At 41.2% G+C, this 15,866-nt stretch overlaps 1 protein-coding gene across 1 annotated transcript in view; it reads right to left on the reverse strand.

Annotated features, from left to right (window-relative positions):
• The window catches only part of ARHGEF9 (Cdc42 guanine nucleotide exchange factor 9), a 215,348-nt gene that overhangs the window by 25,618 nt on the left and 173,864 nt on the right, over positions 1-15,866 (reverse strand). The window contains exons 7-8 of the mRNA XM_090263926.1: positions 9,211-9,390; positions 2,895-3,127 (exon numbers count right to left, since the gene is read on the reverse strand). Coding sequence (XP_090120052.1) covers positions 2,895-3,127; positions 9,211-9,390 — 413 coding nt within the window. The remainder of the gene's footprint in view (positions 1-2,894; positions 3,128-9,210; positions 9,391-15,866) is intronic.

The following is a 15,866-nucleotide window of genomic DNA, read 5'->3' on the forward strand; positions in this document are numbered from 1 at the left end:
AGATCTGTCAGCCAATTTCCCTCTTGTACACAGCCTTCATTCTTGTCAGCTTAAGGAAGGGTGGGTGGTGCGGTGGGGACATGTCACCCTTCTGGGAGAAAGGTGGTATTGTTCTCCACTTATCACTCTCCATCCCTCTAATCTTCTACCTTGGAGGCCACTCTGACTGCCTGCATTTCAGGCCTACCTATCTGAACACCCATCTCACTAAGCCTTTAAGCTGGTAGCAGTTTCTAATTGCCTTCAAATCCAACCTACTCTGACATGTGTCACAGGAGCTGTCATCTGGATGCGGCTTCCTGAAACATGCTGAAAGGGGTAGCCCGTGACCCAGGGATAGTGCTGGGCCCAACAGATCATGCCGAAGGAACAGGGGTTAAGGCAGCCTGCTGCTGCCTGGGCCATTCTCTCGGCACCCCTGATTCCAGGGGGTGGAAGGGCAGCAGACCAGGGACCCAGAGGGCAAGAAGGCCTTGAGGCAGGGGTTCCAGTCACAGGCAGATGGGGCACAGAAATGGCAAATCCCAGGCAGGTAGCCTATCTTACTGGTTCCCACTAAACCCAGTTAAGGCCCTGGGCTGCTTTGACCTAAGAAATTAACATAGCTTTTTGCTGTGCTTTGAAAATGATTTTTCTGGGCTCTTGAAAACAATTACACAACATATAGTTTACTTAGTTGGTTATCAGTCACTGAGTATGATTTTTAGAGTCTCCTGCTAGGTTCCATGGAACGGACACTTAGGAGTAGGTAGGAGAGGAACTAGCTGTATGTGATATAAAAACATATAAGAACCACCCCATGAATACCCACTTTTAAAACTATTGGTCTGAAGGCTGCTCCATTGAGATTTAGGTCCAATAGTGGCTGCTTCTGGTCACTTGGCACCATGATGTGTAACTATGGAGGTCACTTAGGCTGATGAGATCGTGGGCTAGTAGAACTGGAAGATGCCTCACGGACTGGCTAATATGATAGCTCACAAACCTTCTTGGGCATGAAAATTACCTGGAGGGCTCTATTAAAAGCCATGTTCCCAGACCACTGTCCACAATTTGTCTCTCTGTTCCGCCACGGACTTGCTCTTTGTCGTTTTTCCTGTCTGGGCCTAAGTCTTTCCAGCCATAGAAGGAGAAAATATGACTAGAAGACCTACTGTTAAAGATCTTTCCATTTTAGGTGACATAAATATTTTCCATTTTTATAATATATTTTAAAATATCTTAATTTTAGGGGTTCCTCAAGGTCCTATTAGCACTCACAAGAAACTGGATCCTGAGAAAACATAGGGCTCAGTTCTGACCATGGGTTGTATTAAATCTTTTCAAATGAGATTTAGTCACCTCCAAATTTCATATCTAATGGGCACTCCTACCATCCCCCAGCTAGCAAACTGACTCAGAGAGCAGACAGCAGAATCTCCCTTTGCTAGGTCCTTCTCTACCTGCCTCCCTCATATCCAACAGAGCATGGGAGGTAGAATTACCATTGGTGTTGTGACTCACACAAAGGGAGAGTCCAGTGTCACTGCATTTAGATTCATATCTGAAATCTGTCCAGGGCTCCAGAACCACTGAAGCACATGACCCACTTGCTCAAAAACAACAACATCAACTTAAAAATGAACCCAGGACCGTGACCAGTGTGGCTCAGTTGGTTGGGAGTCATGCCACGAAGAAATGTTGGTTGGGTTCCCTGTCAGGGCACACTGCTGGATTATAGGTTTGGTCCCCAGTCGGGGTACATATGGAAGGCAGCCAATAGACATTTCTCACATTGATGTTTCTCTCCCTTTCTTTTTCCCCCTCTTCCTCTCTCTCTAAAAAATAAATAAATAAATAAAATATTAAAAAAAAAAAAAAAAAAGAACCCAGGAACTGACCTAGCAGTCTGACATAAACAAAACTAACTGGCTAACACCCATGGCCTTATGCAACTAGGTCTAGAAGTCAGGTCCAAGGGACCCAGGCAATGGAGCCAAATAAAAATAGGAAGGAGGCCTAGTAAGAATCAGGCCAGAAGCTAAAGAAAATTGGGCAAGGGCCTTCTTTCTTCTTGGAGTGCTCAATCAGAAGAAAGCAGAGTGCTGGGCCAACAAGTCTAAGGTCAGGGATTTAATACCAATGGAAGGGAGTCTAGAAACAGGCTGGGTACTCTAGGTCAGGAAGTAAAACATTTGCAAGAGTGGGGGATGGTTCATTTTAGACCATCCCCATTGGTGGAGATGACTCCCAGCATGTAACTTACTGGTAGCGGGGTAGGGGGTGTCATTTCAATTATGAAAGAGATAAGCTCCTTGGTCCATTTTGGGTTGATTTTCTTGAAAATACTGAGAAACCTTTGGGGAAAAAATCTTCTGGGGAAGTCTCAAGTCTATTTTCCACCAGTATGGTCTGGGTCTAAGGGGAAGGTATAGTTAGAATGAGGCAGGGCAGGGTAGGAAAGACTAAAGAAAACCAAGGATTTTGCCTTGCAGACGAAATCTAAGGTCAGTATAGTTGGGCAGGCTCTTACCATGACATCTGAATCTATCAAGAAGAGTAGAATAAACAGCTGCACTATTATTCCATCCGGGTCGATTCACTTGGCTAATCTCAGGACTAAGGGCCAAGCTATAAGCTCCCTGAAAGTAGGGTCAAAGTTGTCCAATAATGATGGTGTATTAACGATTGTGTGTACATCCTGATTTACAACTTTATAAGCAACTCTCAGAAGCCTTTCCTTACTTCATACACACGCAATAGCCTTGTGAGGTAAGCAAGAATATGCCATCATCCCATTGTGCACATAATGAGCTAAGAGTAACTCAGAAAAGGCAAACGAACATACATTCTCCATAAGGACCAACAAGTAGAGCAGGCTGTCTCCTTCCCTCCTGCCTCCCTTCATCCCTCACCTATGGTCTTGGGCGGTATACTTGAGGAGCTCAGCCAGCTGTAAGGGATACTTGCAGATCTTCTGGACTGGAGTCAAAAGGAAACCATCAATAGCAATGTCGATCATTTGCTGCAAGAGGCGACAAGCCTCAAAGAAGTGCTGATAGCGGCTGTCCTTCATCAGTTTGGAGAGCTCCATGCAGGCGTCCAGATGGTTGTTACAATATTCGGAGTATATCCAGAATCCATCTTGCTGTGAGCAGAAGAAAAAATGAAGAGAAAGTGAAAGGCTGCTGAGGACTCCAAAAGAACTTTTGGAGAAATGGAAAAACAGAACCTGTTGTTACATAGGGGATATTAATGTGCTAACAATAGCAACCTTTCCTAAACTGATTCAGAAGTTAATAATAAAAAAATAAAGGGATTCTTTGGAAACTAAAAAAAAAAAAAAAAACTGATTGTAAAACATGATATAGGAAAATAAATAAGTAGTAACAGTAAGGAAATTCTATAAAAAGAGGATAATGAAGGAAGACTGGCCCTCACAATACAAAAACACACTATGGCAATAAAACTCTGGCACTGGATCATAAAAAGAGACAGGCAAGAGGGTCTATTTCTGGCAATAGCAGACTAAAGTTTTTAGATGAATCTCACCACTGAAAAAAGCTAGAAAAGCTGGAAATATATAATTATTTCTCTTTGAAGGAATCCCATCATCTAGAGACTCAAGCTGTCTCCACAGAATACCCCTTAGGAAATACTCCTTGGAGTAAAGAGGCCATGATGGGTGCCAGTTAAACAAATGGCTGAGGAAAAATATACGAGTGTGTGTGTATGCATGTATGTATGTATGTATAAATATGCACATAGAGGGGGGAAGAGGAGAGAGGAAGGAGAGAGAGGGAAAGCATATTCAAATTATAAAGTAAAACCAGTGAAATATTATGTTAGCAATAGGTGAATCTGGGTAAATAGTATATATGGGTGTTCTTTGTACTGTTCTTACTTTTCTTTAAGTTTGAAATTATTTCTAAGTTTTAATAATGTCTACAAATTTTTATACACTGCTCAATACTTATACAAAGACTACCTGATGCATTAACAAAACCTAAGAGAAATGACAGGCAATACAAATTAATAGATAAAAACATCAAGATGGAGTTATTACACATAAACTTTTTAAAGTATTATTTAAAAAAAATACTAAATAGGCAAGTCACACAGATGAAAAGAAATTAGAAAGACATATATCTAGTTTAAAAAAACTTATACCCAGTCCTGGCTGGTGTGGCTCAGTTGGTAGGGTGTCATCCCACAAAACAAAAAGTCAACAGTTCAATTTCCAACCTGGGCACATGCCTAGGTTGTAGGTTCTGTCCTCAGTCAGGTGCATAGGAGAGGCAACCAATTGATGTTTCTCTCCTGCTCTTTTTCCCTCCCTTCCCCCTCTCTAAAAAAGAACTTGTATTATGGAACTTAATATAAAAAGACAAGCATAAGAAAAAGAAAAACATTTTTTTAAGCAGGCAAAATTAGTACATTAAAAGGATGATACACCATGAGGGATTTATCCCAATTCATTTCACCATATTCACAGACTAAGGAAGAAAAATAATATGAGTATTTAAAAATATACATAATAAGCATTTGAGAAAACACATTCATGATGATAAAATCCACCAGCAAACTAGGAATAGAAAGAAACTCTCCCAATGTGATAAAGGACAACCATGAAAAAACCTAAGCTAATATCATTCTCAATGGTGAAATGCTGAATGCTTGCCCCTAAGCTCAAGGACCAAATACAAGATGCCTGCTCTCTCCATGCCTGGTTAACACTACAGTGGAGGTTCTGGTCAGTACAATAAGAAAATAAAAAAGAAAATAGAAGGCGTACAGCCCTGGCTGGTGTGGCTCAGTGGATTGAGCACCGACCTGCGAACCAAAGGGTCGCCGGTTCGATTCCCAGTCAGGGCCCATGCCTGGGTTGCAGGCCAGGTCCCCAGGTGGGGGCGCACGTGAGGCAACCACACATTGACATTTCTCTCCCTCTCTTTCTTTCCTTTCCCCTCTCTCTGAAAAGAAATAAACAAACAAAATCTTAAAAAAAAAAAAAAAGAAAATAGAAGATATACATATTGGAGAAGTAAAACTGTCTTTATTCAGAAATGACATGATTGTGTATATATACAATCCTAAGGAATCTACAAAAAAATACTAGAACAAATTAGTGAATTCAGTAATGTGTCAGGACTCAGGGTCAATATACAAAAACCAATTGCATTTCTTTGTCATGGCAACAAACTCTAGGAAATGCAAATAAAAATGCCATTTACAATAGCAACAAAAGTGGAATACTTAGAAATCAATTTTTAAAAATAAGGTCAAGACCCGCGCAATGAAGACTAGAAACAATGCTTGGAGAAAATACAGAAAAGCTAAACAGAGAAATGGATAGATGTTCATGGGATGAAAACATGTCAATTTTCCCAGATTGATCTACCGATTTAATACAATACTATGCAAAATACTGACAGGGTTTTTCATTCGTTCGTTTTTGCTTTTTGGTATAACTGGGCAAACCGATTCTTTTTTGTTGCTGTTGTTTCCGGTTTTGTGAGAAATCACTGGCATACGTCACTATATAAGTGTAAGGCATACAGCATCACGGTTTGACTCACGTATATTGTGAAACGATTACCACAAGAGGTTTAGTTAACATCCATCATCTTATCTAGATCCAATACAAAGAAGATAAAAATTTTCATTATGGCTTCCAAATTATCTAAAATAGCCAAAACTGTTTTTGAAAAAGCATGAATTTGGAGGACACATGCTACCTACCGTCAAGACTTACTGTGAAGCTACGTTAGTCAAGACAGTGTGAGAAAAAAAATGTATAAGAAACAATGGTGATAGATGTTAACTAGACTTATTGTGGTGACTGTTTCACAATGTATATAGAATATGAAATTACTGTCTTGTATGCCTGAAACTAATATGTTATATGCCAATTATATCTCAATGAAACCACCCCCACAACAACACAGTGTGATATGAGTATATGAATAGTCACATAGATCACTGGAACAGACTAATGTCGCTAAAAATAAACCCCCACACATATGAGATCTTGATTTTTGACAAAGGTGCCCAGGTAATTCAATGGGGGAATTAATAGTTTTTCAACAAATGATGTCGGAACAACTGGATATCCATATGAAAACAGACTAACTTTGACCTTTATTTGCTGCCATTTATAAAAATTACCTATATAAGAAATACAGCTACACAACTTTTATAAGAAAATAGCACAAATCTTTGTGACTTTGGATTAGGCAAAGATTTCTTATATAAAACCCCAAAGACATGAATCATAAAAGGAAAATAGTTATAAATTGGATTTAAACAAAATTAAAAGTTTATGCTTCTCAAAGACACTGTTAAGTAAATGAAAGACTAAGAAACATAGTGGAAGAAAACATTTGCAAATCATGTAACTAGCCAAAGACTTACAAACAGAATAAATAAAGAACTCATGAAACTAAACAGTAAGAAAACAAATACTCTTCTTAAATATAGGCAAAATACATGAACAAACACTTCAGTGAAGATTTTATACAAATGGAAAGTAAGTGCATGAAAAAATGCTGAACATCATTACCCATTAAGGGAATGTAAGTTAAAATGACAATGAAATAGCACTAAACGCGTATCAAAATGGCTACGATAAAAAATATTAATAATACCATGTGCTGGTAACAAAGTGGAGCAACTGGAAGTTTTATGTATTAGAAGTGAGAACGCAAAGTGGCATAGTAACTTGGGAAAATAGTTTGTCAGTATCTTATAAAGGTAAACAGACACTTACCATGCAACCTAGTAATTCCACAGATGTAAACGACCTAGTAAACAACTCAGATGTCCTGGAATAAACTGGTGAATGGGTAGTATATCCACACAATGGAATATTACTAAGCAATAAAAAGAACCAACTACTGCTATATTCAACAGCATGGATGAATATCAAAGGCATTATGTTCAGTGAAAAAAGCTAAACACAGATGATTACTACTATACGATTCCATTAAATAACATTCTAGGGTAACAGAAAGCAGATTAGTGCTTGCGAACGGCCAAGGGTGGGAACAGAGATTGGCTACAGAGAGAAACTGAGAGAACTTAATGAAGTGATATTAATGTGCTATATCTTGATCATGATGATAAGTATACAACTATATACAGCTGCTAAAACTCGTGTAATTATACACTTAAAGTTGGTGAATCTTATTGTGTGTAATTATACCTTAAAGAGCTGATTAAAATGAACCCCTAGAACTGAATAATAAAAGGGTAAACAATCCAAGTTTTTTCAAGGCAAACTACCACATAAAAAAGGATAATACGCCATAATGAGGTAGAGTTTATCCCAGCAATGCAACTTGCAACTATCATTTAACATGAAAGTTACTAAATCCAAATTCACCATTTTAACAGGTTAAAGGGTAAAAGCATATCTCATTTCAATGGTTCAGTGGTTCTTTTGACCCCCAGGTAACATTTGAAAATGCCTGAAGACATTTTTGGTGATCACAACCAGGGCAGTGGGATTTGCTACCGGCATCCAGTAGGTAGAGACAAGAAATGCTGTTAAAACACCCTACAATGCACAGGCGGTGCTTCAACTGAGAACCATTATCCTATATTCCACTTACCCAACTCGACACTATGTTTATGATACCTACACACATTGCTGTAAAGTTCATACATCTACTCTCTTGATTCTTGCCACATAGTACCACACAGTAAGCATCCCCTACCTGTTTCTTATCCATCACGTGGTGATAAATACCTAGATTGCTTCTAAGTGCACTCTGGCACACATAACACCGTTACACAGTGCGCAGCCTTGTAAATGCTCCCTCAGGGATCTCGCGAGAACTTCTCTGGGCTACATATTCAGAAATGGAATCACTAGGTCATGCACACGCTCAACTTTGATACATACTTCCCATGTGGTTTCTGAAATGGCTGAACCAGTTTAAATATTGTGCAGAAAAAGTTAACCTATCGGGCCTGAGACTGCTGTCCTTAGAAAGATCTGCCTGAAATGTTGACCCTTAACTAGCATCTTGAAACCTGGATCTGAAGAGGGTTCTCACCATCCCCTGACAAGAGTGGCTTACTGTGCCTAAACTGCTCATGTAAACAATGTGGCTTATAGTGAATGCCCCCTTTCCTTCTTGGAGTCTAGAATTAGGGTACATGCTAGGCAGAGGGAACCAACGTGACCAGGCCGCCATAAAATCCTTGGGCACTGAGTCCCCACTGAGCTCCCCTGGTAGACAATATTTCATACGTATTGTCACCACTCATTGCAATGGGAACTAAGCGCATCCTGAGTGACTCCACTGGGCGAGGACTCGAAACTTGAGCCTGTTTTCATCCAGACTCCCCCCCCCCCGGGCCTCTTCCTTTTACTGATTTTGCTTTGCATCCTTTAGCTGTAATCAATCATAACCACGAGTATAACTACATGTTGAATCCTGTGAGTCCTTCCAGCAAATTGCTAAATCCATAAGCAAAGCAGGACAATTTGCAAGAAGACGCTTTCAGCTGCACTTTTTATGTGCCACTTGAAATCTGTATCATGGGCACATATTATCTCTTTAAAAATAAATACTTTATAAAAAACGGGGAAATGAGTTGTCAAAACATCTAGATCACCTGTGAATGAGACTCAAAAGATGGAGAGAACCGCAGGTGCACAGAGTGAAAGATCCTCACACTGCAGATAAGGAGGCCCAAAGAAGGTAAGGGACTTTACCTGAAGTTACCAAGACAGTCATTACAGTCTGAGAACTTAAATCCTTGCTTTTGTGTTTCCTAGTGCTCCTCCCCCTAAGTCACGTGGCCTCTCTTCCTACACATGTCACTTCTCCTGTCCTACTGCTGTCCCCTACGTGCCTCACAGAGACCTATTTTCATGCTATGGGTACTCCTGTTTCTCAGATTCTCTGCGCAATGAATAATTTCAGAGTCCTTCCCAAAACACTGGGTCCCCTAGTAACTGAACCCAATGGGAAAAGAAAATAAAAAAGCAGAAGAAAAATCCTACTGGTAGGAGAGGGCGAAGGGAAAGAAATGTAAAGAAAGAGAATCTTAGTCCAAATCATAGTATCTCCTACCCTGGCAAAGTTGCCAACATCAGAGTCAGACACAAATCCCTCCCCTACCACAGAACAAATAGCTGAGCAGGACCAGGCAGCTCAGACACTCCTTCAGTTGCTTCTTAAGTTCTCTGAACCCCTCCCCCCAAGGGAAGATGCTTACGTGCTCCAGGAAGCAGGGTCCTATCTCGCTGAGGTGGGGGTCATCATTGTTGTACTGTTTCTCCAGGTCTCTCACAAAGCCCATCTGAAACCTGTAGATGTCCTCAATGTTCCCAAAGATGACCTTCAGTTGCTCGTCGCTGAACATGTCCCTTCTCTTTCGGCATTGCTTCAGATAGCCCTGCAGACAAAGAAAAAGCCCAGGCTGAGGATGTCCCTGACTCCTCCAAGGCTTTACCACTTCCTAGGCACTTGAAGCCTCATTTCAGTCCCATGAAGTAGACAGGGAATAATCGTTTGCATTTTTCATAGAATGGAATTGAACTTTAGAGACGGAAACTACCCTGTCAGTGAGTAATTAGAAAAGTTGAATCTCAAACAAAGGCCTTCAGAGTGCAAAGACCCCAGAGTACAGAGCTTTGCTCACCATTCTGTGGGACAAAGGCCCCAGGAGTCCTAGAGCCCTCTCTCAGAAGCTGGTTAAGCACAAACGTTTTCATTCATTTTAGTAATTGTTGGTTTAGCTGGATCTATTCAGATCTCTAAAGTTTTTCTTATAGGACAAATTAAAAGATCCTTATAACAGTCACAACAACGTGGCTACAGGGGCCCCAACAGAGAGACTTCCCAAAGGGGAACAGGAGGTGACAAAATCAAACCATTCCTTAAAGCAGTATCTTAGTGACCTAAGGTAGATGGCCAGCAGGTATGGTTTTGATGAGCTCAGCCAACAAGCTCACAAGTGTCCAGGCAGAGTAAGTATTCACAACGCGTTTGTGAATAAAGAGATGGTTCCATAGAACTAGCCATTGATGAAAGACAACAATCAGCAGAAGAGATGTTTAGTCTAATAAGGGAGCACTAAGATAACACAACGAACTTCAGGGCACACTGTAAATCATGGGCAAAAAAACAAAAAAACAAAACAAACAAACAAAAAAACAGTTTTCCATTTTGAACTTACTGATGTAGATTTTTAACCAATGGCCACTGTCCCCATTAGAAATCATCAGTACCTGCAAATGTCCTTGGTGTGAATGAACTACGGTCACTTGCTTTCATCTAAAAGCTAAAATGCAATTTTCAGAACACCTTTCTTAAGTGCTGAGCCCGTAATGAAGAACATTGTAGCGACTGACTTACCATGTCCAACCCTGTCTCTACCTCCACTTTGTTTCCCCGGACACAGCTTCCAATGACGTCATCTAGGCACACTGCCAGAACAGCCTCATCCCTGGCCACAGTACCCTTTACCAGCCCATTACCAGAATCTCACTTCCCTTATCTCTTCTCGCACTCCAATTCAGCTATTACTTATTAAGTGTCTTTCAATAGTCTGCAAATTAATAGTCTGTGCCTGTGTTTCCATTTATTCAACTCACAGCTGCTGCTCTCATTGACTGACATGTTCAGGATGATCTGAACTCATTCACATCCAATTCCTGACCAGAAGAAGATGCCACCTATTCCCCCAAACGCTCTTTTAGCTCCACTACCTTTACCGAGGCAGCTCCTCCTATTCTGTACCCCCCCCCAGAAAGCTTTCCTTGACTAACAGGAAGAATGGTGATAAACGCCTATAGGCCCCTCCCTGCCAAATATCTGAAGTCCCAGGTTCACTTGCCTCTTTCTGTCTCCCTTCTCTCCCTTTCTCGCCCTATTGAATTTGGCAGTATCTTATCTACAGTGCAGTGCGGAGAGCCAGGAGCATATCATCTGGTGGGAACTTTTCCATTTTGACCTTAGGCAGGGCCAGGGACTTCCTCATCCCTGCTCTCAATTCTCCCTAAGGTAGGCCTGTGAGCACAGCTGAAACCCACACCAGTAAGAATGTCACATCACAGGCATGCCACGTCAGGGTAAGTAGAAGGTACAAGTGAGCGAGCACATGGGGAAACAGAAGAAGCCATTATGGGCGGCTCATTTATCCTCAGAAGCCAGCTCAGGAAGGACTGAATAGTTTTGTTCACTGTTTCCATTGGAAAGGTCTCAGGGAAGGAACAATTATCATTAACGCCCCAAAGTGCAGCAAGAATACTAGATCTCAATGTCAGTATGGAATATAGCAGAAATGAATAACAAAAAGAAGAGCAAAAAAGTAGGTTCTGGAAAAGAAACAAGAGATAGAGATGTCAGTGAAGCCTTTGAATTCCCCCAATGTGCTACTCATTGCCATTGTCAAGGACATCATTGTCTTTCTATGACATCATGTGTGTTGGAGCAAGTAAAGAGGAAGCGATGTTTTAGGTGAAATGTAACTGCCCATAGGATGGTAGGACCCTATGCTTTGTCACCTGTTCCTCTTTAAAATGAATGCTAGATTATAAATACATTCTGGTCCATTTAGCTTCATGGAATTCTATATAGCCATTAAAAATAATGATTAGGAAGATGACCTAGAAACAGAGAAGTGTTAATGATATAACATTAAGAAGCAGGACACAAAATGGTATGTCACTCTGATTAGAAGTCTGTAAGCACATATACATTATATATAGATTTGAAGGCATTATGCAGAAGTGCAAATAGTCTTCTTATAATTGGGTGGATTCTAGCTGATTTTATCCCTATTTTCAAACTTTCTCTAATGCCAATTTTAAAGTTATCTTTATGTAAAAAAAAAAGGGGAGAAGACTTTGTCAGAGAATACAAATACAGTATCAGAATGCTGCTTTCAGCACAATATTATCAAGGAAAGGGGGGCAATCCAAAGTCCTCTCAAAGTCTCCAGCCCTGTTGTTTAAGATACATGACTTGCTGAAGGGAGGTCAACTAATGGAAACCGCCCTTCTCAAGGAAATAAGAGGTGAGACCTAAGAATTTGGGAGTAGTCAGAGAACCCCAAAATGTAACCCTTACCCTAACAACACACCGCTGCCTAGGCTTCTCTGGGGAGAAGGCTGGGAGAGGCGACTAGTACTCTGAGGTGTGACTTTTATTTTTCATCCCCTTACACTGGATGATTTGGTAACTATCAAATTTTCCGCAGCAACGCTGACCACAGGCGGGGCTTAGGGGACCAATCAGTATTTGTTTCCTCTCAGTCACTCGTTTTTGAGGCTATGTTAGTGTAAGATAAGCTGGCTGTGGAATGTGACTGCAAAAAAGTGGATTCCGTTGGACATTAGGGAAAAACAAAACTAAAGTTAGAGATATTGAGGCTCAAGGGGGAAAACAATAAAATCTGGTGAAAACAGAGAAATCACGAAGAAACGGATTGAGAGGGTGGAATGAGAGAAGTAACGGGAAGCTAATCCCACCACTGAAGGAGAGGAGAGCAGAAGGTAATTCTGAGCTGTCTTTTCAGAGGGACTCGGAGACCGGAACACAGAGCCAGAGGTGCGTTAACAGGGTAGAGAGGGACCTGAAAAGCAAGACCATGAAGAATAGTGTAAGGATCCAAGCTTGTTTGTCCTGGAGGAGAGAAGACTTGGGTGGAGCTGGGGGCAGTAGGAGGCCTATCACAGGGCAAAGGGAGCAGAAGGGGTCTGCGGCCCTTATTGTCAAGATGCTTGAACACTGTCTAACCCCATCTGAATAGGAAGAGAGAATAGGGTGATAGGCAGTAGGTGTGAACTGATTCAATGGAGGCAGTTTCTGAGGGCGTCATCCTGCCTCCTAGAAGTACAATAGGCACGGGTAGCAAGGCAGGGCTAGGAGTACTGTGGGAGTTTTCAAATCAGTCATAATCGGCATGCATTAGCCCTGGCATTTCCATGGTTAATAATCAAGGAAGCAGGAAATATAGTCAATAGCATCGTGATAACTCAATGTATGGTACCAGATGGGGTACTGGAAATAGCGAGGGCACAGTAGGTAAAGCATGTGATTGTTCAACCACTAAGCTGGACACCAGAAGCCTATACATAATAATACTAAAGAAATAAATACACTCAAGGAAGTTCGCCTATTTATTTCACTCTGTTCTAACACCCACAAGGATTGATGTGGAAGCGTAGATCTAGTGCACTGAGCTAAAATTAGTATCTTGATGTGGAATACAAATCACAGCCATGATCTCCAGGGAAGGTCCCAAAAATCTCAGGGAAAAACAGATGAACAAAAAGACTCTGGATCATCTGGGTTTGGAAAACACATTAGGGATAGGCCCTCTGAAGGCTGGACCTCAGTGTTTCCATGCCTATATATCAAATTTCTATAGATCACATCTACCAAAAAATACTTCCAGGGCTCCATGTAGTTCTGACTTTCTAGAGATTTCATATATTGTTTTGCCTGGAAGCCTGAGGCCTGACAGGAGACCTGATAAACATGTTGTTCACAGCTATATCCCTAGAGTTTAACTCAGTACCTGGCATGCAGGTGCTGCTCAATAAACATATGTTGAATACCTAGAAAAGGACTAGCTCTTCTCATGCTAATGATGACAAAAGGTAAACCAGAAGCAGAATGTTTAAACTGGTGGCTGTCTTTTCTTCTTTGCCATCCTGGGTCACCAAGTTCTTCCTTCAAATTGAATAAAACCATTTCAAAAACCTAGAGCATGTCAGGGAGAAAGAGATTTGCCACATGGAAAAGTGACAACAGATTAATATCTGGAATATATAACAAACTCCTTTAAATCAGCAAGAAAAATATGAGAAACTACAGGAATATGGGTAAAGGATAGGAACAGGACCTGAAGTGTCCAGGCTGTACAGAGAGGTAGGGTCTAGGGCAGCCAGAAACCCCTGGGCTTGCCACTTTGGGCTGATGAGCCATAAATCTCTTTGCTTTAGGATGCTACACAAATATTATCATTTGACACAACGCATTATCACCAAGAGGTAAAGACAATCGGAAAGCATCAAGATAGGCAATTCACAGAAAGGAAAACCCAAATGGTTAGTAAGTTTGAAAACCCCAGGCTTAAACATATCAAATGGAAAATGCCTTGAAGCTACAGCGTGATAAACTTAATTAGGTCTTAGGAAGAATTTTTCTTGAGGGGGAAGGGTATGTGACAGTAATGTGAATGAGTGAGGAAAGCTACTGCAGCTTCTCTGGAGGAATTTGAGCACAGAATTTATTTCACAGGTATGGAATGGCTGATATTGTGATATTATCTTCCTCAAGATAGGTAGATGAGGCAAATTCATAAGGTATCTTTAGCTTTGCTTGCCTTGCACCTCAATTTCCCTGATAAGAGTTGTAAGCTTACAACAGGCAATATCACCAAGGTGATCTAGAACTAAGCCAACGCTCTTTTATCCCACTGTCTGGATTTACAAAGAAGAACATTGTCTTTTGCAGAGAACCCATTAAAAAAAGATCTTTTCTCTTATGGGCCTCACTGAATGACTGACTTAATTTCTTACTCTCACATTTGTAAAATGAGGGCATTGTAACTGAAATGTTTGTAAAGCATTTTCTGCTCCCAGGAGAGAGAGAGAGAGAGAGAGAGAGAGAGAGAGAGAGAGAGAGAGAGAGAGAGAGAGAGAGAGAGAATTCTCTTAATAGTGACTTTTTACTACACTGAATACAGTGTCCCTCATTTCTCCCTCAATAGCACAAGAGTGGAAAGTATGTAGAGATCTCCCTTAGCCTATAGAAAGTGTAGATATTAACATACTCATGCCTGAATAAGAGGTGCCTCCATGGCTACCAAGGAGGAAATGGCAGGAAATGCCCAAGGAACCTGGATCACTACCGGAGCTTTCTGTGATCACACAGAATCAGGGAAAGTGAAGTCCAGACAGCATTTACAGAGCAGCTCTTCCAATCCCCTCACTGTAGCGCCGGGGAACAAGGCCCAGGATGGAAAAAGAGTCACCTGACGCTCCTCTGCCTGTCAGTGACTAAGTTGAGACCTGAACCCGGACTCCCAACTCTGAGTCTGATGTTCTCTCTGATAAATCATGTTTCTCCTCACAGCTTTTGGTTTAGAGGTAACACACCCTGGGCTAAAATACTGTCTTCAAGTCCAGATAGACACAGCTTTCTGTACCCTCCTTTTGCTCTGGTTAAACCTTCCGTTTGCGACAGCAGGGATGGACCTAGAGGGTATTACGATAAGTGAAATGAGCCAGTTAGAGAAAGACAGACACCATATGATTTCACTCGCAGGTGGAATCTAATGAGCAATATAAATGAACAAACAAAATGGAAACAGACTTGCAGACATAGAGAACAGACTGATAGCTGCCAGAGGGGAGAGGGGTGTAGGGGACTGGGTGAACGAGGTGACGGGATTCAGAAGTACAAATTGGCAGTTACGGAAGAGTCATGGGGATGTGAAGCACAGCACAGGGAATAGAGTCAATACTACTGTGATGGCTATGTATGGCGTCAGGTGCCTACTGGAAATATCAGGGGGATCACTTTGTAAAGTATATGATGGTCTAACCACTATGCTGCACACCTGAAACTCATACAAAATAATATCGAATATACACTGTAACTTAAAATATTTTTAGACATCTTAAGAACTTCCTTTGACATCTGTGGTTGCAGGCTAGGACAAAGAAATATTTCCCACTTAAACTCTTAATTTTAGTACCAAGGATAATTAAGAAATACAATGCCAGTCAATGACCAACAAAAGCTTTGCATGGGTTAGCTAGGTTGAGCCAACCCTCTTCCGGAAACAAATACTTCCATTGCTGTCCATACTCCATGCCCTGGAGCAAGAAGCCCATATGATTGGGAGTTTGGAAC

Source organism: Furipterus horrens, unplaced genomic scaffold (genome assembly GCF_987537825.1).
Source record: "Furipterus horrens unplaced genomic scaffold, mFurHor1.1.pri manual_scaffold_17, whole genome shotgun sequence".
NCBI classification, from domain to species: Eukaryota; Metazoa; Chordata; class Mammalia; order Chiroptera; family Furipteridae; genus Furipterus; species Furipterus horrens.